Below are 24,312 nucleotides of genomic sequence, written 5' to 3'. Positions count from 1 at the left end.
TGAGTGGAGGAGAAACACAAATTAATAATGCAGAAATACTGTTAAAGACAATTTCAGGACTAAGGTATGTTTCAAGTGGAATCTGTAATCAGTTTTAGGACAAAAATGCTGCTAAACTGGAATCTGCTACTGAACTTTTGATATACAAGTCTTGAACTAATGTTTAAGTCCTCACAGACACCAAAACAACAGTTATCAGTGCATGCACTGACATTTAAGAACACAAACCCACTTAAGTGGATAATTTGCACAGATATTTCACACAATACTCTGAGTTGGAAGGGACCCTCAACAATTGATATATGTATTCTAATTTTTAACTCCAGTACCCTTCCATCCTCCTAGCTTCTAATAATGCACGTTTCCCTCAGTGTACTTAACCCCAGGACACCAAGAAGTGAGTGCATGCTGCTTAACTAAAGAAAATATTAATCTTTTCTTGGTAAGCAGTTTCCCTCTCTCTCAAAACCTAAAACCCATCAATGCAAATATATTTCCATATTCAACAGTTTGCATTCTCTGTATGTGAAACAGAGATTCTAAAAATTTTGAAGACATTTATCCTTTAGTTACATAACTAACATTTCAGTTCCTTTCCTTGTATTGCCACAATTACATCCTTCTTATTCCTCCAAACATACTGAAGTATTACTCAACTACTTAGTCTATATCCAAAGCATTTCTGTATGAAGGTGGATGATATATTTTTATTAAGGAAAGAACTATTTAACCCTCTGATCAACACTATTTAAGAAACTGTCTTTGTAAGAAGCCTCTGCGCTTCAATTTGTTTTAAAAGTTACTTTAGGCTCTCACCTAAGAAATCTGCTAAATTAGAATTTTTTACCAGTTTATTTTCTTTTCAGCTTTTACTACAACTTCTCAAAAATTTTTTTTCAAGTCAGGAGATGACATTAACTACCACAATAAACCTCTGGTTGTTTTTCCGAAAACCTTAAATCAGCCCAGGCAACTTCTGGCCTTAAAAGATAAATTTATTCAAAAGGTTATGATGCTCTTCTTTGATGCAGCTCAAAGAAGAGTCATCTTCAGTACATCAGGGCTCATTAATTCTGCTGTGGAGGTAGGACTAAGCTTATTTTAGCAGATGCATTTGACTGCTCAAACTGTGCTCCCTGTCCCTCCAAGAACATTCGCTAGCCAGGCTTCAAGGTGCCCTGAAGAAGCCAAAGCATCTAAGACAATCAAAGATGTTGGTGAGCCTGAGACAGGCCCCAGAGTAAGCATGTATGTCACCACTTGTACATTAGCTCTCTAGGAGTGCCTACCATGAAGCTATGATACTAACCATGTCAGACAACCAGAAATTAATTATCTTATTGTTCCCTTCTACTGGGAGAGAATCTAAAGAACTGGTTAGTACATAGAAATTGCATATGTTCCTCCATTAAATCCACAGAAGTTACTTTTTTAGGACTTTTCCCAATAAAGGTTTTGGTCACCGTACATTTAAATTGATTTTCATGAGAAGAAATATAGTTTTCTTAGGAAAGCAGAACAACAGATTAGTAGACAGAAAAATATTAACTAGGCATACTCAAAAATTAATGTTTAGGTTCAACTCATATAATGTTAGGTACCTAGGCTGCCATTATAGTCACTGCAGAATTAGTCAATACACAGTGACCCAATTCACCTCACCATCAAGCAACGGCAGATATTTAGGTTTGTCTATTTTTAATAGATCTTCACTGACTGTAATTAGAACCTGAGATGGAGACACTGAGGATCTATGTATCATAGCTAGAAATTCCCTTGCCATGTATTACCATTTTAAATGCCACAGGCTGCCATTTCAGTGGCATGTGTCTTTTTTACCTCCTCTGCCATGCCCAACAGCCCTACACAGTCCTACAGCCTCCAAAGTCATGGAAAGTAATCATAATGCCTGTGTTTCAAATTAGGCAAGACAAAATCTACTCAAAGTTTGTGTTTTAGACGGAACTAACACTGAATTGCTTTTGAAAGCAATTTATCAGGCTCAAATTTTTAAAGAATACCTTTCAGTATCTCTCAGCATATTTGCAAAAATACAACTGAGGTGTTAATGGACTAAACATGGTAACAACAACAAACTACCAGGCATTTAGCATGTAAATTACACTGCAGCAAATAAGAGAACATTACTTTACAGTTAACTCTATTATTTCACCTGTAGATTTCTGTTCACCTTTCCACTTCTAAAGAGGGTTCCCCCTAGGCCACAGATTTTAATAGAGCCTGATTTTTAACTGTAAGTAGTCAAGGTGTGTATAATCAAATGCTTTTCTGTTTTCTGTCAGAAATGTATTTCTGTGTCTTTTTTAAACATTTGCATTCTACTTTATCCTTTTGTGTGGTTGATAAATACAATTAGTGCTGACAGAAGTTGGGTCAGGAACAAAAGACAGAAAGAAGATATGATGGCAGCAGAATTAAGGCATTTGAGAACCTTACTGCCTAGAGGAAATGAAGCAATTTACCCCAAATGTGCTGATAAATTTGTCCTCTGGATTTTGGAAGCTCAAAAATATTTCTAGCAATACACAGAAATGCTCCCTTATAGTGCACTTCTGAATACTAAATCTCCCCAGAAATACTCAACAAATACAGTCACTGATCATTTCCTTCTGTCAGTGAATGCAGCTTCTGAGAGGCTCTTGCCCAAGCACAAGCCTGCTTAATCATTATTTATACCTTTTAAGATGCAAGGACTCGTCTGAAATACCGTTAAAAGATGGCTACTAAAATTTTCAAGATTAATAATGCCATTATAAAGGCATGGTTCTGGGAAAAAAAAAGTATTTTTAAAAGAAAACACAACTAGGATTTTAGAGCCTGTTCATGGAAAAGGATGTAGTGTTTAGTTCCTACTACAGTAAATATTTAAAAAGCATGTAAGTATTAAATGTACTCTTTTACAGTTATTTTGAGGCATTCCACAAATCTGAGGATCAAGTTTATACAAAATACAGCAAACATTACATACCTCAACAGCTGGAACAATGTCTATGCCAACTGTCAGAAATTCTTCAAACTTCAGAAATGGATTAAAGCAGCTACCAACATCAAGTAATCTGATCTTTGCCAAGGAGTGAAGGAACCTAAGAAGTAGCAAGAATTAACTTTTATCAAATGTAACTTTTAAAGCTGTATTCTGAGTTACAATTTCAGGTAACCAGTGGAAAAGATTCTCAGAGAACACCACAGCAGTGACTAATAGAAATGAATGCCTTACTTCAACTGCCGAGTTACCTAAAGAACCAAGATCCATCAATAAAAGCAGGTGGTCCTCAAGCAGAAGAGTTTTGTTCAGAGAAGGTGTAATAACTATGCACTTGTAGTAAGTAAATAAAATGGCAAACTGTGTGCCTGCTAGACAGGCTCTCATATTATTTTGTGTTTCTCACTTAACTTTTTGTAGTATTTACTGATTTTGAAGTCACACTAGACACCAGAGTTAAAATTTCATGACTTGGAAAGGGAAACAGAGAACAACTACATAAATTCCATTATTTACAAGGCTGCAATCTAAAAAAATTCTATGATGATTTGTAACATCTTGGGATATCCAAAATCCATTAACAGAGGCAAACAAAGTCACAGCTTTCACAGGGACTTCACAGAGATGAGAATACTAATAACCTTCCAGAAATCAAATATTTTTTGCTTCAAGTTTCTGCAGCCAAAACCAACTGGCATCTCCAAAATATTAACTTGTCATGTTTCTGGGAAAGGCTTATCCCTGGAGAAAAAGATAACTGCAAAAAACTTTCAGAAACAGAGGTGCAGGGCCAATGGAGTAAAACCAAGCCATGGATGTACTCATAGCAACAACAAAGCAGAAAGGAAAGCCTCTAGGCAGTAGTAAGAGATCCGGGCTCTCTGGGAGCCGGAAGGAGTCTCTCCTTCTAGACTCCCAGTAACCTACCAGAGAGAGGATGTTGGAAAAGCAAGAGAAAATGTCTTGTTGCATTTGGCAAAATAATGGCAATTGTAAACATTTTGCCTCTACATAGAACAGAAGATATCCAGGGCACACGTCTCTCAAAATAACACCATGAGCAAGGCAAACAGTGCAACAATTACCTTAAAGTTAAAGCTGCAAACATTACTAAGCTGCCTTGTAAGTCAATCAGTATTGAGTGAGTGTTCAGAATGAAGATGAAAGCAACAATTTTTCCAGACTTGGAACAGGAATTTGGATACTGTGTAAGCAGATCCTACTAGCCATAAATCCCAAACATGGATGGAAGTCAAATCAGAGATCTTTTGCCACATAAGGGTAGTCTGAGGTTTCTCAGACCAGTGTATCTCCTTGTCCAGCAAATGGTGACACTAATGGCAGATCCTTCCTCACCCACACACAAAAATGTATAAATGTTTACATTCTATATGACAGTCTAATATGGTAACAACAAATCAATGGACACATGGGACCACAGGAAGCATAACAAAAGGAAAAAGGATGCTAGAGTGCAGAGAAGACTTCCCATAAAGAAGAGATAGCCTCTAGAGACCTAAACATGTTCCCTTTAAAGTGTTCAATGAAATACTTATACAGATTGAAATTAAGCAGCAAATCCCAGAAGCCTCTAATTTCCAGGACAGCCACTTCACCTATGGTACAGATAAAAAATCACTATGATGGATTCTGTCTTCCTATTTACAAAAGCTACCCTATTTATATATATTTATATATTACTTGATTATATTGTGATGAACAGAATTATTGACTTCACACCTACCAGGGTAAAACAAAGAGTCACAGGCTTAGTCATACTGATAGACAAACCCACACTCTTGTAGTGTTACATGACCAGAATGGAGTGACAGTCTTTACACACTGTGCGTAGGTTCCCCCATATCCCTTGTACCAGCTTTGAGACTTCACTCCTAGATCAGTGTAGACCTGATAAAGCATTTCAGGAGAGATCTCTGCTTTGTGTAATACAGAATTCATTTTCTTTCTGATAAACTCTGTAATTTCTTCTGTAAGGCATCAAGAAAAAAAAAAAGGCATTTTTATTTCTCTGAGGAGTAACTTAGACCAGTTATGCCTTGTTGTTCAAGGTCTCTATGGCTACTAAGAACTTACTATTGTTTGTAGCTTACTCAGGGAAATATTATAAAACTTGTCTTTGCCAGGTATGTCTTACGAGGTGTGTATATTTTTAAACTTCTGAGAATGAAAATAAAAATCATCAGCACTCACTATACTAACAAATATTTTAAAAATAATTTATAAAACTTCTTTATTAACTCCTTTCTGTACACATCAGAACAAAAAGGAAAGCTACAAATAACTGGTAGCAAGAAAGCAGGAGAAGTCAGCTCTGCAACAGCCACTATTAAAGGCAGAAAGAATGAGGACAGAGATCAAAGAGAGACCAAAGAGATGCAAAGAGAGAACCAATGCTTTATCCTGACAATGCCTCCCACTGGTAGAAAGCTTTAAAGTAAATATGATCATCAAACCTATCGATTTAAACAAACATGAGAGACACAAAAGACACCAGCTCCTAAGGACAGACACACCTACTAATAACATTAGTAACACGTCATTCTTTCCCTAACTTATCCTACACCTAGCTTCAAGTAAGTGCTGATCACAGCAGAGATGCTGCAATAAAGGAAAGAAACCTCTTTACACAATAGAAAAAACACTATTGCAGGAAGTTCTAAGAACTAATCTATAAAGAATATGAAACAAGTCATAAGTATAACTTTTATAGATTCTATGCTTATGAATTCATTATTTCACTGTACTTGCAAAATATGATTTTTTTTTCATCACACATAATCATATAATCATAATCATGACACATTATTTAGGAAAAAAAATGGAGAGTGGGACTTCAGAAATAATAAAGTTAGTTTTGGATGCCAAAAATAAAATTTTTGCTTGAGTGAAGGTCACAAACAAAATTAAAACTGTTGTCTGGAAAATACCTCAAGGATACTACAAGTTCTGCAGAGCCAGTCATCAGAAAGCTAGCACATTAAAAGTTAAGGGTTGTAATTCCAAATTGCTTTTGAAGTGTGTAATTGGCATCAAGAGTTTCTCTGCAATTATTTATGAAGAGAAAGTTTTAAGTACTCTGATATTTACATTTGGCACTTAGTACTTACATAAGCAATTGACTTTTCAACAGTGCTGAACAGCCATTAGATTCTAACTTAATTAACATCTCCCTTATTTCACCTCAAGGTTTAATATAAATTGCATTGCATACCAATGACATACTAAAGTGAAATTGCTTTAGCATTAAAATGAAGATGACTAAGTTGTCATTCTCAAGCAATTTTTTATGGCATTCACCAAAATATACTACAACATAAACAGCTCTTGAAATGTATATATTCACATGAAAATTGCCTTTCTTAATTATTAAAAATACATCAGACTGATCTAACATGTTCTGGGGAAAAAAAGCATTGGGATAAGTTTTAACACTCAAAAAAGGGGGAAGAAAGTCAAAAGAAAAACTTACTCTTCTGTCACAGCTTCATGATTTGTCAAGCCAAAGTTTGGCAAAGGATTTTCAATCTTGGGAGTCTGAGGAACATTTAAAGCTGGAGTGGTTTTAGAAGCAAGAAGTGCTCTTTTTTCATCTTTCTCAAGTGCTTTTCTTTTTCCACCATTCTGAAAATATTCTCGGCATACACTGAAAAGACAAAAAGAAAAATTCCCCAGGAAAACGGAATGTTCTTGTTAGTCCCTACTACAGCTAAGATACACACCAGAGGGTTAAACGATACAACAAGCGCTGTCAGCTTTTAAAAAAAGCTGGGGTTTATTTCAACTCTGGTAAATCAGCTTTAAAAAATATGTGATACATCCAGCAGTATGAGTGGTGGGTTGGCGGGGTTTTTATCCCTCCCAAATTAGGCAATAAGTCACAGCTGAGTGACTTTTTATCTGGATAGACTTTTAGAGTAAGACAGCAGAAGTCTTGTCAGAACATCACCAGAAGGTAAACTTCAGCTCAGCTCTCCACTATAGTGCAAAGAGTTATCAACTAGTTCCCTGTCAACACAAATTTGAAATGTGTGTCTTGCTGGCACATAAACTAGGGGAAAAGAAACCTAATCCAGATTTATGTGCAAACTTATATTTTCATTTTAATTGAGTTTGACTGGGCATTCTTTGTTTTAAGTAACAGACAGTAGCTGTATTATTGTCGAAGACTTATTTTAGCTTTCAGTTTTTCCCCATATTTACTTATTTTTCTTACAGGAACTAGAACAAAATAATTAATCATATTTGAACAGAAATATTAGCCAGTTTAAAGAAATTAATGTTACAAAAGAAGTTAAATAGCACTTGTGTTCTTCAATCAGTAGTCAGCATTAGTGTATGAGAAGCAAGCACTGTGTTTGAGAATAACTGAATTTCATCCACAAAATGTAACTAGAACTGGAAAAATATTGTTGTGAAATCAAAAAGCCGGATTCACCCTGCACAATTCAGTTTAATTAAATCTGCCATCCAAGTTTTCGCATGGAAATTTCATCGGAAATAATACTCGCTTGAATAATGTTTTCTGAACAACTCATTCTTACGATGCTTTCTTGAAATTCACTCCATTTTCCTCTAACAAAACTGCAGAGGTTTGAAGGAACATTCCACAAAACATAAATTCAAGTGCAGTTTAATAATAATCTTATACAAAGCAGGAACAAGATAATGACACTTCACATCACAGATTTAAGGATGGACACGCTGGTATAATGGTGCATATAAATAATAAATAGTGACAAAGACTTGGAATACACAGGACTTATCTAAGATTTGGTGGTATTTTAGGCATCAAATATACCCAGTCTCTTCATCACATAAGATGTGAAGGACAACAAAAAAAAAGTCATTGGAGTGGCACTGAGTTTCTTAGATGGAAACATACACAAACAGGTACAGATAGAAGTAACTTGACCTCAAGATAGATAGGAAAGAAGAACCTTGGGTCAGAAATTCTGTGTAATCACAGAATGGGTCAGGTTACAAGGGACCTCAGAGGGTCATCTGATCCAAGCTCCCTCTCAAGTAGTGTCATCCCAGAGCACATGGCACAGGATTGCGTCCTGTGTCCAGAGGGTTTCCAATATTTTCAGTGAGGAAGACTCCACCTCTCTGTGCAGTCTGCTCCAGTGCTCAGTCACCTGCATAGTAAAGAACTTCTTCCTCTGTTCAGGTAGAACTTCCTGAGTATCAGTTTCTGTCTGTTGCATTTTGTCCCACTGGCTGGCATGACCAAGCAGAGCCTGGATCCATCCTCCTGACACCCTTTCTTCAGATACTGGTAGATATTGATAAGGTCCCCTCTCAGTTGTCTCTTCTTGAGATTGAACTGGCCCAAATCCCTCAGCCTACAATTAACATACCTGCTTGTGAAGAACTGTGCAATGTAAATGCTATCTGAGCTGACACTTGCTACAGCTCACACAAACTGCAAAATAAATATTTCAGGTCTAAACTGCCTCAGTTTCCTAGATGAGAGACAGGTTAGGTTTCTGGGTGAAGTGTGAAGTTAATGTCTTTGCTATAACAAAGAAATCAGAAAATCAAATCTTTGTATTTCCTCAGTGAAATTTGTTTTCCATATTTCAAATCTCAAATGATAAACAACCTGTTTCAGTTGACTCCTCTGCTCTGTCTGCCTTTGGGTTGGACACATAAAGGAAATGTCAGAAAAAACCAATATGAATACATATGATTTTGTTAATCAAACATCAGCTGGCCATCGACCAGGAGCCCCAGGTTCCTTTATGGTGCTGCTTTCCAGTATTTCATTCTCCAGTCCATCCTTACATCCAGGGCTGCCCCATCCCAGGTGCAAAATCTGGCACTTGTCTTTGTTAAAATTCATACAGTTGGTGATTGCCCAGCCCTCTATTTTGTTGAGGTTTCTCTGGAGAGGCTGTCTGCCTTCAAGGGAGTTAACAGCTCCTCAATATTTAGTATCAACAGCAAACAATGTGTTTAGCAGCAAAAAACTTAAAGACTGTCATATAAATGTGAACATTGAACATTGTCCTTTCCCATTTTAAATGGTTCTCCTCCTGCTGTTTCTGCCACCTTCCTGAGTTCCATTCCCCTTGCAGTGAATTGCTTGACTAATTGCAATCATCAAAAAACCCTGCCAAACAGTGTGGAAGGGACTTGCTCATTCATCCAACACTTGCTCAACACTCATTCATTTAATTTCCAATTAAACAGGATCAGCTTTCCAGTTCTAGCAGAGCTCTGTTACTCTCAAAGATCCTCTAACAGATTACTTAGCCTTCTCTTCTTTTGACTAGACAGCTCCGGTTTCCAGAAAAGAACACCAAGGCTTTTGTGGAAAAAACCAAAAAGTTTTTGATAATTTCTTTATCATTCTTGGAGTTGAGCTGCTGTTTGTTATTTTTTAAATGCAGTGGCCAAGGTGATATTTTGGCTAAGAGCAATACTAAATTAAGTCAGAGTAGTACTTTACATACCTTGTAGACAATCTCATTAACACACTTAAGTATGATATTTGCCTCTACTGCAAAAGCATCCCATGACCACTTCATATTCAGTTTATGGCCTGCTTCAGAATCCAAATAGGTTTTTTGAAAGGCTGACACAATCAATTATTTCCTGGCCTTTATTTGTAGAGCTGATATTTAATACAGTAGATAATGTCTAGTATAGTTTATAACTGCAATAATTTTAATTCTGCTCTCAGAGTGACAGTTCCTCTCTCTTTGGTCTCATTTCCAAATTTAATAAATACACTTTACTCTAGCAGACTGCTAATAAAAGTATTAATTAGTTATGGATACAGAAACAAACTCTGACAGAATCCTTCTCAGTAAATCACATTTTTAAGATAAGCTGCTCACATCTATTCTCTGCAAATATTTCCAAACAGTTCTGTACTCACCTGTCATTAATTTCATCAGAACTGTATTTCTTTACTCATTAAACAGTCAAAAGACTTTTAAAAAAATACAGGCCTAGATAGTGTTTTGTCATGATAATTAGAAAAGAAGATTTTTTGTTCTTTAGAAAAACAGTCAAGTCAACACAAGTCTTAACACTGAGGCAAAAGCAACAGAAAGAAGCAAACCTGCTGGTCTGGCTCATTCTGTTATAAATTAGAACCAGAACAGGCTGGCATTCATTGGGTGTACAAAGGTTCATCATCCTATCTATGCCAGCAAAAATTAAAGAGTTACAACAATTATTCAGGGTAAACACTATCTTAAACTGTTTTGTGTTGTAGTATAAATGAAAGAGAAACAGAAGTATTAATGTGCAAATACCACTTTCTACTTGCTTTCAATTTTCTAAATGTATATAAAGAAAGGAAGGAACAAATGTGTGTTGCCCAGGCTTTTTACACCACCCCTCAGGGCCTAATAAACCTGGATCTGAAAGCAGATAAAATTTTAATCCGTCTTCCCCCATCCCTCTCCCCACTTAACAGTTCTGTAATGTGCTCCTGAAACAATAAACAAAATTGGCTCTATACAACTCAGCATATGGCCACCAGCACAGTCTATCAGGTACTGCTTTCCATTTTTTACAGTTTCTGGAGTCTGGATACATGTTCTTTAAATCAACACCAATGAAGAAGTAAAACATTAAGTTTTATGTCATCTGGTTTATGAGTTTGTCAGATTTTTTTTCAGTGTCTCCAACAAAAAGGCTTTTGAAAGAAAAACAAAATTGTTATTCTTGATCCTGAGAAGTATGCATAGCTTCTCTAGTGGTTATTCTACACTATCTGATTTATTTTATCAGTTCCTAGGAGACTACAAGGAAAATGAAGGAAAGAACAAAAACCCATTAAGTCTTTTGTAGTTTTTTTCCTTTTAACTAATGGAAAAAAACACTTCTCAGTTTCAGATTGCTGAAAAGATCATCCTTCAAAATAAAACAAAACTCAGTCTCTTATTTCTTCAGGAGGCATACACTGGTGGTTCCAATCTATTTTCAGCACTCCACTCACAAATTAAAATTCATCTAATATGAAAGAGCTACCTTCCTGCTGTCATGGTAACATAGTAATAAGCATTGAGCAAAAGCTTTCACATAAGTCTCATGCCAAGCTCTCTTGCATGCAATCCTGCAGCCAGGCACAGGGTGGAGTAACAACAACGGGACCTGCCACCTGTCTGGCACACCTCCTGGCCCCGTGAGAAGGAACAAAGAATTGCAGAACACAAAGTCAATCTGATATGTTCTGGTATTTAGCAATCCAGGCCTCAGTATAATCTGAGAAGTTAAAAGTACTCACTCTTTTTCTACTAATGTAAAAACTCCCGATCCCTTGACTTTGCAAACTGAAAAGCTATGTGCTTGATCTGAAGCTTTATACCAAGACAAAGCATTTCAGCGTCTCTTAATGGGTGGATTCTCTTCCTAATATGAGCTCAGGCTGCAAAGCCCCAACTGGACATTTACTTCAATGTTTACTTTGTAAATGATCTATAACAGAAACCAAGTGGGGGCCACAAAAAACCTTCTATATACAAGTCATCACTGTCCACAAGAAACATTATCCTGCCCTACAGGATAACAGACAAACTTACCACAAGCTACAGGCTAACTGCTTAGCTGAAATAAAAGTAAGAATGTACAGCTCTATTTAAAATGTTTCAAATATTAGTTGACAATCAAATTGTAAGAAAATACCAAGCAATGTTCCATAGAATCTGCCCTGGATCCAGTACAACTATTTTTTTCACAGATAACCTGTGCAAAACTGTGGAACAGTCAGTTTCAGTTCCTCATAAGTGATCTGAGAGTGATGCCAAACCAGGGCAAGGTGGGAGGAAGATGCTGCAAGAAATCACAGTATTAGAATTCAATATGATTCAAGGGAGTGTAATGTAGTAAGGAGAAATATAAGTACCAGCATTTCCACAGAAGTATGAATAACACAAGTACAAGTAAACAACTAGCAACTCAGGAAGCCTGTAACACAGAAATAGGCAGCAGGGGATCACAAAGGAGTGAAAGCCAGTGCCGTGCCAATTACCGAAAAACAACACAAGCACACAAACAAAAGAACAAAACCAACAAAAAACCGCCAAACAAGACCTAAAACCAACAAAATATTAAACCCCTACCAAACAAAGTCAATAGCAAATGAGAGTATACTACAACCTCAATAAAATCTATTTGATTTATCCCTGACAAAGCCATTGAAAAGCTCAGTCCATTTCTGGGCTTAGTTCTTTATAACTGAGACACCTCTCATGTCATTGGGATACAGATACACAAAGCGTGTCCAGAAAGGCACCTATAAAGAAACACTTAACTATGACTTTTTTTTTCTAAGCTAAAGAATAAAACATTGGTAAGTAAAGGAATGTTTTTCAAATATTTAATAGTCTATGCCAGGGAAAAAACCTCAGCTTATTATTACTTGCTCCATTTCCAGAAGCCGTAGAAGAGCTCAAGGTGCCACCAAGATCAACTGTTTCACAGTCAATTCCCTCTTCTCTTTTTTGTTTTACGGGCTCAAGAGAATTTAAATTTAGCAATACCACATCTACTGCTCTTTGCTCAGCACCTGGCAACACTCACCTGCAGGACCTACAGACTGGCACACAAGATTACTTTCTGGTTTTCTGAAGTCATTCCCTTCCCAATGGCAAGACATTGATACACTCTCTTCCCATTTAAATCTCAACAGCATTTTGTTTTATTCTGCTGTACAGATTCTGTGGTATGTCTTGGATGCCAACTGTATGCAAGAATTCTCAATGACCAACATCTCTCCTCTTTTTACTATTTATTTTCCTCAGGGACCAAAATAGTTTAGCACCTCATTTCATGACTTTACAGTTCAGACATCCCAACAAAAACTAGTTGTTTATGACTAATAGGAATTTTAGAGTTTCAAATGCATTTAAAACAAGTTCCACAGTGGTAAAGTCTGTCACAGGAGATTAAGAACTGAAAATTAAGCACCAGAGATCTGCATGTAGAGATCAAACACTATTATATGTACAAATCAAACCAAACCCCTGAAAATTAAACTTCAGTTACACTCACTGCATTTATTCAGCTTAGGTTCAGAAGCAAGGAAAATTACTCCACAGGTTTATCTGCAAGCAGCTTCAGTATTTAAGAAATAAAAAAAAAATTGTTGAAAATACTTCAAAAAAGGATCACCTAATAACAAAACACTTCATAACTATTTCCTTAGAATGCTGGAATGCTAAGAAGGTATTTCTTTAAGAAAGGAATAAATTATTAATGTGCTATAGGACAAATGATAAATACTGGCAAAAAGGAAAAAACAATTAAGCTTGGTAATATAAATAATTGCAAGAAAAAGCATACAATTGCATGTTTCAAATACATTATTTACCTGCAACACCATTCAATTCGGCCTTCTCCTTCACAAGTTTTTGCCCAGTGATTATCTGCAAGGTTTTTCATTGCCACAGCATATTCACACAGAGTTTCCTCATCCTCACAGTGCTCACGCCAGATCTTATCAAAGTCTCCCACTAAACAAAACAAAACAAAAAATTGCACATCAGATACAAAGTCTCTCATTATCTCCATGGCAAAATCCCCGTCCAGTTTAAAAGTTACATAATGCACCAAGAGCTTACTTTACCCGCACATAACAAAAACAAGTTCTCCTTTCTGTAGTCATTAACACAAAATTTCAAGTTATGGGGTAGGAAGGGGCTGTCAGTACTTGAAAAACTAGAAATATCATGGATTTTGTTTCATTTGTTCTGTGAAATTAAAGTCCCTGGGAAGTTTTGCTTTCAGGTTTCTGTGCGTGGGCATTTAACACAACAAACATTTTAGAAATGAAAGATTTAAAAGTTTCTACCAGCATTCACATCCATGGCAAGTACTGTAGATGACAGCACATGAAAAAGTCATGAAAGTTAAACCCACAGTATAGATTTCTTTGGGTATACTGAAAAAGAAATTCAAGCTCTTATTGATTGCTGTCTAATCTAGCCAGGCCCAGTAAATTAGCTTCGAGGGATAGTACTGAAGAATCAAACCAACTCTGATCAGGAAATCTCAGACAAACTCCTCTGCTGATCTCTAGGGACAGATTTATTTCCATGCTCCTCGCCTCACTGAAAAGAAGTCTTGCAGGTTAAGTTCTGGCTCTTCAAAGTAATTAAACATGATGATTTTCCTTCTTAGCTATGAAGTATCCACGTCTCCTAGCCTGCATAATGTACTGCTAAACAAAAACAAGATAAACGCTAGTCATGGCTAGCCCCATTTCCTACACAGCATGCAAACCCTTGGTGTACCTTACTGAAAGGATATTTCTGCCCTAAGAAAGATGCTTTCCTGGTATGATGTTCACTAATTTCCTTTGTGTTTCTTAACCACAAATGTGTGCACATATGACTATCTACAGAATAAAAAATACATACTGTTTTTGAACTTACAAACTAATACAGCTAAAAATAACTTTTCAAGAACACAGCTATATTTTAAGCTTTAACTCGGACAAACAACACACTTTTCACAACATGGTTCCATCTTGTAGCATCTTTATATGAAAAGGAAATACTATGAAAGTATATCAGCCACAAGCTAATAATAAATGTCTCTTAAAGCCTGAATGTAGCTCACAGTAAGGCCTGTCCTCACACCAGTAAGAGATTGCTGTTTCTAACACACTTACAGCAATTTCTTTGATGGACTTTGTTTCAATTAGCAGTAAATCAAGGATTTTTTCCAGAGACAACCTTTTTATTTTTTCCCTCCTGTGCAAAGCAACAACAATCTTCACCTCATTTGTCCTCTGCTTACAGAAAGACTGGCCCTGATGGACAAGTATAGATGTATACTTAAAAGATTTAAATCAACCATCCAGGTTACTCCCTACTTAGGTTTGGTTTAGGGATGTCATAGCAATTTTCAGAAATAAGCATCTAGTACACTTGTACAATCATCAAAGTGAGTCATGTTTAAAATTAGGTGTTTATACTCCCTAGTCTGAGATGGCATTTGAGATGGAAGGGAGTGGCTGAAATTTAATGTTACCAAAATGGGGAAGCTGTGCAAGAAATTATGTATTCTACTTGCTATTCAACAAGCATATATGAGAAAGTTATTACTCTGGACAAAAAAAAAAAAAACATCCACAGATGCAGAGTCTTAAACTGACATACAGCAACAGACCCATTTGAGATGGAAGGGAGTGGCTGAAATTTAATGTTACCAAAATGGGGAAGCTGTGCAAGAAATTATGTATTCTACTTGCTATTCAACAAGCATATATGAGAAAGTTATTACTCTGGACAAAAAAAAAAAAAACATCCACAGATGCAGAGTCTTAAACTGACATACAGCAACAGACCCAGAGCTGACTACCAGCACACTGGGATATGAACTTTGGGTTACAACAGAGCTGCCTTTAAGAGTAACAGCTTCTTGGCTCTGAGCTGACAAGAAAATAAAATTGAATTATACAGACCATGAAGAGAGAGATGCAGAACAAAAGTGAAAAATTCATCACAAAGTAATTCTGCCACCCATCCTATATTGAGTCAATTCTGTGAGCACTTCTGGTTTATTTTCATTTACCAATACGGAGATACAGAAATTGTGTACATAGGCGCACAGATGCAGCCCTGCTTTTGTATGAGGAGCACTGCAATAGAGGGAAGAAGGCAGATGAAACAAGGAGAGAATAAACTTCCACAAGATCACAACTGACAGAGGGAAGGTAAATATGGAACAACTTCTGGCTCTTCCAAAAATATAAGACAGAAAGAGCTGCTTAAAAAGGAAAAAAAAGTTATTTCCTCATAAAATGTATAACTAAGCCTAAAGTTCATGAAGTTCATGCAGCTGGGCAAACTACAGGAAGAAAATCCATGACAAACTCCATATTCAAAGATGAGACTTCTAACTCAGGAGCTCCTAGACCACAAAATCACTAAAAGACAGAATGGTAAGCAAGCACAGTGATACTCCAGCAGCATTTTTCACTTATTCTTGTCTAAGCATCTGCTGCTGACCCCCTGTCAATACTGATTTTGACACAATGCCCATTTCTCTGCTTTTTCATGGATACAAGCTCCAAACAACTGCAGATAATGGGTCATCGTAAGGCACTGGCACCGCTGTGCAGGGCCTTTAAAAGGTCTGGCATCTAATTTTGTTTAAGCAAGTAGCATGGCAGTGCATTGTTTTGCTGTAGTTTTTCCTCCCCCATACTTTAACATAGTGAGCTTTGAGAAGACACAAACAAGAACATCAGATATAGGAACTTTAAATCCAGAATCATGCTCCAATATTGAGTTGAAAATGCAAACAGTGCTTCCTATCCATTGAGATTTTGAGATAGTGACTACAACAAGCCTTGAAGCATTCAATTTCAAATTGATATCCAGAACACAGAAATGTTTTGTATTAATTTTTTTCAATCAGTATGTTATAATACACTGTGCACTAATTTTTTCAAGCAACACATTATAATCCAGGTGCAAATATGGCATTAACTCTAGAATTAAACATTTATTTATGAATCAATAAATTTTTGCTTATGTAACCAACCAGGCAGTAAAATACGCAGGAATGTTTCATGACAAAACTAGTAGTTACTAGAGAAATAAGATACATAAAGTCTTCTATTAAGCAATCAGTAACTTTAAATTAAATAGCAGTTTGTGGTAGGCAAATCTAACAGAATAAAAAGAAAAGTCTTGGATCTTTGACCACATCCCAAAGTTAATATTTGATTTTGTGTATTAAACTTTTCATACTCATGACCATACCATAAAGTTGAAGGCACTAAGCACTTCTACTCTACACTTACCAATTACCTTTTATGCAATTTAAAGCCTGTTTTGAGTGCTGAACCTTCAGAGATCTTCACAGGCCTAAGATCTCCATCAAGGACTCAGATATGCCACTGTCCAGCTGAAAAGTGTGACTGGCAAAACTAGCTCACAGTAGGAGTTTCACACACCTCTCAAAGCACTATACCCATGCTACTTCAAAATTAATTAATGCTTGTTCTATTTTATTCAGAATTACCTAGAAAATAAATAAATAACCTACTCTTCACCTTGAAGGTTAACTATTCCTTTAAAAACAAAAAAGGTCAAAGCCCACTGCTTCCTAGAATTCAGTCACTGAACAAATGACCGATCGACTTGTTCTTCATAACACAGACTTTACAGTAACAAAAATCCAATATTACTTACCTAGAACAGATGAATCTTCTAAGTAATTTCCACCCACATAAATATTGCCCACAGAACAGCCAAGTCATAACCCTGAACTCAACCACAGACGTATCAGCAGTTGCTGAATACTGTCACACAGAGAACAGGTCAGGCATGTAGAAGTTATTTTTAAATGATCCTAATTACACGATAATTTTAATTGTGGGTAACAGTAATGGAGACCAAATGTTAGCTGCAGCTTTCAGCAGCCAAAAATATTTTTAAAAGAGAAGAATCATACAAAATTTGTAAGAACTTCTCTAGCTCTGCATTTATTTACAAGTCCTAATCAGAGGTTCTCAGAGCACCATGAGAAGATCAGGTTTGCCATTTACCTACACCATAATTCTTCTCTCCAGGTAGTCTTTTATTAGGAAAAAAAATTCAGCTTTCTTCCATCCCATTTAAAAAAATATTTTTTATTTTAAAAAGTCATTTATTTGTAGAGTGTTAAACTGGACTGTCATTTAAGGTATGCTCATAAAATAAAGAAAAAATAATTAGGCAGTTTTTCTTCAACTTCTGACAGAACAAATCTTGTCAACTGGTATTTTAAGAAAACACAACCTTTTGTAATAGAAAAGAAATAGAGCTCAGTTCTGCTAAAGGCAGTATTTTTCATTTTGGAATGGGATGAAACCAAAAACAACTGATTTGAAGAATTCTGTTTTATCAAGCTACATAACAGTTATCACATAGAGTTATAAAAGTACTATCTGCACCTACAAGAAGAGATTTGGAATTACTATTTTCCGTAAGTCCAGTGGTGCTCTTTGGAAAAACAGAGCAGTTATCTCTGGTGATCTCAAAACTAACTACAGAATACTTCATCCATCACCAAACAAGACCTTGCGTATCAAAAGTTAACTGGCACTGATCCTGTGCATTTAAGTCTTCAGGTACATGTAATACAGGTTTAGATATCAAGCAACAACTTCCTCCAAAAAAAGAAATTAAAAAATAGTAATAATAATCTAACACAAACCCTAAAAATCCAGAAACAAACAAACACAAAAACCTCACCCATAAAAACAAAGCAAAACAAAAAAAAAAAAAACCAACAAAAAAACCCCAAAAAAAACCCCCAAAAAAAACAACTTGAGAAAAAGGTTAATTATTTCCTTCTGGGAAAATAAAATTTTCTCAATTCAAGGTAGCTTTAACTGGAAAAACCAGAACAAAACCAGGCAAACAAAAACAACAACAAAAAACAACCCTCCAAAAAATCTCCAAAAATGCCCCAACCCACCAAAACCCATCCGCAAGTGTTTAAGGGTTTGAAGTCTTCTACATACTGGTAGATAACTTAGTAATGTAGAAAACCAGATTCAATCCACTCCCTTTTCAATACCTTCATTTAACAATACACTGCCTTTCTATTTTCTCCTCTACCAGAACTTTGGCTCTGGTAGAAGAGAAAATAACCTCAATATACATAATAACAACAAAAGGCAAAACCAAAACAGACATGTTAATATTTGCACAATAGTAACACTACCTTAATAAAAATTACTAAATTTTGTTCATGGTAAAAAGGAAACCTATCCCCATAATTAACAAGTGTCCATGACAATGCTGGATAACTTTAGATGACCAGCTGCTAGCCACAGCAATGCCTAGCAAGATTTTTGAGGTTTTTTTTGTTTGTTGATGGCACTGCACTGCAGAATGAAAAGCACTGATCTCATTCTCAGCCTCTTAAGATCCCCTCTCACTTACTGGAAACAGTAAACTAGCTTCTATAACATGCTAAACAGTAAATGAGGAAAGCATTCCTACACTGTTCACTAGGCAAAAACTGAAATCAAGTTCCTGTTAATATCTGACAAAATTTCCTCATTAACATTGTCAGTTGAGATTTAGCTTTACTATAATGTATGAATGCTGTGGCAAAGATAAGAAAAATTAATTACATGAGGAATATCAGCAAATATTATGACATTCATAATTTTCATTGTATACAAGATAAACTTACTGAACATCTGTCTTACTAAAAGCATATTCAGCACTCCTTGCAAACAACATTAAGTATTTTTGGCTTCTCTGTTTTCCAATTTTACATGTCTATATACAGAACATGAACTTCAACTTGGACAAAGTTCAAGCAGTCAGAGTTAATATTTTCCTTCTCATATCTGACTAGTATTTGCTTCACATTTCTTAGGAGTTACCTCAACTATTTCAGAATAAAAATATTTTTAAAAAAATCAAGTGCAAGAATCTAACTTTATCTCAGTATCCTCCAACTTACATGGCAAGGACTCATTTGACCAAATGTGGATTTCTACATCTGACCTTTCACAAAAACTTCCTATCCTTCTGTTTATATGAAACAGACTCTGAGGGCCCACCTGACATTTCAGCATCTACTGGGGGTCAGCTTAGATCACTCTGAAGAATAATTTGTGTCTCTGATCTGCTGTAAATCTCTGATGGCCGTCACAAAAACAGCATGTATGTGATAGTTTAAGCAATTACTACCCCAGGTGTTGGATCTACTCTTCTGGAATCTTCATTCCTCTCCTCTTTCCCAAACCTGACTTTCTGGGATGGACATTGTGCTGTACCTTAACACAACCAACACAGACATGAACATCTCAACAGAACCTACTGATTTCGGTAATTTTTGCAGATGCAGGAGCTAAACTTATGCTGATGCATAGGTACAGATTTCATTATGCTGCCCCTGTAACAGGAACACCATCTTCCCTGCCAGGGCAGCAAAGGAGCAGGGAAGGTGTCATAGACCTGTTTGTTCAGTGAGCGCAAGCCCATGCCGTAGCCAGTACATTTTCAAATTTACAAGCTAACTAAATGATAGCAGCAATTAAATCCCCCAAAATGTAAATCTTATGTGATTTCTAATGAAAGCCTTGTTGCAAAACTGTGGTGTGCAAACTGTAAGGGCAATCATACTTTAATGCTCAAGTCATAAACTAGAATCAGTTTTCATTTTAAATAAATAAAATTTAGTTTCTATTGCTGGAAAATTCAACAGTTAGTATTACAAAATGTCTTCCTCTTCCAAGAAATAATTACAAGGGGTAAAACACAAATTAATATCTTGAAAACTTTGGTTTATTTCTACTGTAAATCAGTCATATTTAACAAAAAGAAGTAACAACTGTTAACTTATCGTGTAGAGTTCAATGACAAAGTTTTTCCTGTCCTGTGAAAAACGACACCATTTCAAAATGTTTCCTGTTTCACATTAGGAAGAACTTAAGCTCTCTCACAGTTTTTCACGAAAAACATGAGATGAAGAGACCACAAAACAACTTGAGTTCAGAACAACCCTTCTGTCTAAATGTCTAAACCACTTACCTACTTGGGTTACTTATTACCATCAGGCAGGTCCTGTAAATTTTCCCTGATTTTCTGAAAAAATCTTTTAAAAAGTTCCTTTTATTTGATGTTTCAACAAATATTTCTTTTAAGGAATCAAACTGCCACCTAGAAATGTTTTTGTCAGCTTCTGTGATGTGGTAACTAGTAACAGGACAAACAACATTTCTGTGTGATTCTCTAAGCCTCAGCAGCCTTAGCAGGCATATGTTAGGAGAAATTAACTGTTCTAGTGAACACACAGGAAAACATTTCAAAAATACCTTTACAGATACCTCAGCAATTTTTTCCACTTGTACTTATTACAGAATTTTAAGGGAAAAGTAGTCTTGTAAATCATCTTTCAGACTATACACAAACCCATCTATAACTGAGGGTCGTGCTACAGAGACAACGTTTACTTGATAAATACAGCTCTGCATGACTACAAGGGTAATAAACAACTGAGAGAAAAACAGGATGCCTCTGTATCAGGGGAAGGGATTTTTATCCCACTAAAAATTAAACCTATTTACTACAAGCAATTGGAAGCAAACGAACATACATCACATAGCAGATGTTCAGCAGATCTTGCAGTTCCTTAGGAACCACTAAATCAGCTTTTACAGGTCTGTCTGTCAGGCTGGACACACATCAGCCTACAAGCTGCATATGAAACATTCATGCATATACGCAGCCCATACAACCCACGGCTGCAGGTGCTCAAATAGAGGAAAGCTCTGTCAAACTTGGGGTCACCTGTGGTACCAAGCATCAGAACGCAACTCAATCAAATATTGTTTTTGCCCCAGCTCCATGTAGTAACAGAAATTCCAACATTATGGAAAATCCTAATTTCTATACTTTCTAAATGCTTGTGTCAAGCATTCAGAACTACCATGAAATTTCTGGTAAGTGAATAACTCACTACTTGAGAGCAGTTTCTGCTTCGGATTTTACTGTGGTGTATAAAATAATTAAGATTAAATGAGTCTGTTTGAATAGGAAGTAGGAATAAAACTAAAAAATCCCATGAGCCTGATACTAATGAGAGAGACTCCTAAGTGAACATGTTACATCTCAGAGCTACTCTCACTTAATATTTTCTTTATTATGAGAAAGTTTATAGGCTAACCTCAGGAATTATTTTTATTTTTAGGAACTACTTTATAAGTACTGTTTCTCTATCACTACCTAAAAGTAGCCTAAAACAACTTCTTAATGGTTTGCTGATTTAGTTGACACATTCACTCAGTGTGGACAAGAACCAATCACTTTAATTTAAAACCTACACTTATTTGCTAAACTTCATTAAATATCACATAGAATACTACTGCAGAAGCCACAGTAGAAAAAAAAACAGCCTACAATTTCAAAATATCAAATCTGCCATGGCATTTATGATGACATGCTTCCCTTCATCTGCTTATTAACAACAGAGAGGGGAAGAGAAGGGAAGGGGAAGAAAAGGAAATAGAGAAAAAAATTGAAATATTCCCACTATAACTCATACTGGTAACATCCAAACAACAGAAAAGATAAGTACTAGTCACACAGCAAAAAACCTAAAATTGTTGAAAAAAACAAAAAAATGCACTTCAGTGCAAACTTAAAAGCATTTCAGCTGCATCATTTAAAAGATGGTAAATGCTTGCCATGAATGGCATGGGGCTGTGATATGACATGAGGCACAGTACAGAAATACATATAAAATCCATGCACCATACCTACAAGTGTAAGTGATTCAGTAAGTGCAGAAATTTAAAAAATAGCCAAGGTTCAGCTTTGATTAATCTCCAGTTTTTTACCAAGAAAAAAAATCAAAATCAAACCCTGTAAATGACATGATGACTAAACTTTATTCTAGTAATTCCCTAGTAACTGCAAAAAATTTGCTGCAACGCTTCTCTAGTTAAGAAATCTTGCTCTTGCACTTCTGACAAGTATGCAACTTCTTTAAAAACATGTTGACTTGCAATTTTGGAGCATATTGTCACTTTTTTACTGGCTCATCTTCAAAAAAGAAGGGAACCATTGCAGAAGATGAAACGAAATTTTAACAATGGTGCAGCTACAAGCTACTCAATCCTGGCTTGCCTGTTACAACTGGCCCATTAAAACACAAACCTTGATAACCTCAGCCAGGCAAAAGAATTAGCAAAGAAATCAGCTTATTAAAATCGAGTCCAAATAAAATCTATCAACACACGTCCATCTCAGTGTATCAAGGATGCATCTATTTCCTTTCAACACTTCTAACAGAAGACAGTAACTTAGGATCATATTACAGTACAAAGGGCTTTCTTAGACTTCTTTACCCTGTACAAAATAATCATATAGCTTTCAGGATAATGAACATGATTTTTCATCTACCAACAAAATTAATATGGGATTCTACTTCGGCTTCTACAGACAAAGCACTGAAGTCCATGCAACAGCAATTCTAGTACAGTTTGCTTATTTAGACAAAATGGAAACTAGCTTCATAGAACTCTAGTAAAACATGGGGAGACAAGAGTAGAAAAAGAATAGAGAATAAAAGACAATAAAAGATTGCAGAATAATGCAGAACTATGTTTCTGTTTCATATGCAGGTGAGAACACTGAATTGTGGAGTCAAGAGGCTTTCCCTGTGTAAAAAGCTATAAACACATAAACAAGGATGAAGGGATTTTGCTCTTTGCTCTTCTATACTCAAGCCATAATTCAAAATGTACAGCAAAATTACAGATTACTTATTGATTTTTTTTACTTCTATTTAACAAACTGTCAACTTTAATTTTGTCAGGATAACACACTTGCATCACCAAGTATTAGAATAACATACAGCATCACCAAGTATTAGAAAAAAAATTCCAAGAAAAGACCTTTAGAGATCAAGCATGTCCTGGTATTACAATTTCAGAATGACATTAAAGGCATTTAAGAAGGAGATTCTCAAAGCTGCCTTTAGAAGCAAAGGCAGACATAGGTAGAAAAGACTCCAAAACTAAAATTCTTAAGCTGAAAGAACCTAACATAGGAAGTACTACTGGCTACTAAGCGTTAGTAACTTGGAAGGACCACCTGCTATTGGATGAGTAGGTAATGGGTAGAGCATTTCTTGCTGCACAGATGTGATTAATTGTTTAGTTTTAACTCAATGAAATGGTTTTAACTCTCAATGAAATGACATATCACGTTGCTACTTTCGAGTGACTAGAAAAATCATTGTAAAGTTTTCCCTAATGCATGATTTACAAGCCATGGGAAGTAAATGAAAATGCTGTTGGCTCTTTCACTTAACCAGCTACACACAACTTACCCTTGAGCACAAACCTGCTTTTTGCTAAGAAATAGACTTACAAAAACTTCCTCCTTATTTAGGCTCTCATCTAAAAAAAAAATAAAATCAGTTGCTACAGAGATTGCTCACTTTAAAAAAAAAGTTAACAAAGCCAATCCTTGTCTGTCTTAATCTACAGGCACTCTGAAATAACACAGAAACATGTACTGCTAAAAGCTGGGCTACTTTGCCAGGACTGGAATGTTTAAATATACTATGTTCATTCCCCCAACATTTGAGTGAAGGGAGATCCTCCCTTAAGTTCTGCCTCACCAAGGCCAAAATAAACAGCGACTTTTGATCAGTATCTAGATAGGTCGCTATTTGTGCCCAAATCCCATGAACTGGCTCCAGGGGAGATTTTGGGAGTCCAGAAGGCAGTATGACCTTGTTTCTTTAACTGAACTGTCATATGCAAACACAGAGGAGAGGCAAGAACTTGTGCCTACAAG

General features: G+C 36.0%; 1 protein-coding gene across 1 annotated transcript in view; it reads right to left on the bottom strand.

The window, feature by feature from the left end:
• Window positions 1–24,312, bottom strand: part of BMT2 (base methyltransferase of 25S rRNA 2 homolog) — a 28,666-nt gene that overhangs the window by 3,454 nt on the left and 900 nt on the right. Inside the window, exons 2-4 of the mRNA XM_038154361.1 lie at window positions 13,356–13,497; window positions 6,495–6,668; window positions 2,990–3,104 (exon numbers count right to left, since the gene is read on the bottom strand). Of these exons, the coding sequence (XP_038010289.1) occupies window positions 2,990–3,104; window positions 6,495–6,668; window positions 13,356–13,497 (431 nt within the window). The remainder of the gene's footprint in view (window positions 1–2,989; window positions 3,105–6,494; window positions 6,669–13,355; window positions 13,498–24,312) is intronic.

This window comes from Motacilla alba, chromosome 1A (assembly GCF_015832195.1).
Source record: "Motacilla alba alba isolate MOTALB_02 chromosome 1A, Motacilla_alba_V1.0_pri, whole genome shotgun sequence".
NCBI lineage: Eukaryota > Metazoa > Chordata > Aves > Passeriformes > Motacillidae > Motacilla > Motacilla alba.
Note: the sequence above shows the minus strand (reverse complement) of the source record. Positions and strands in the feature narration are given on the sequence as shown.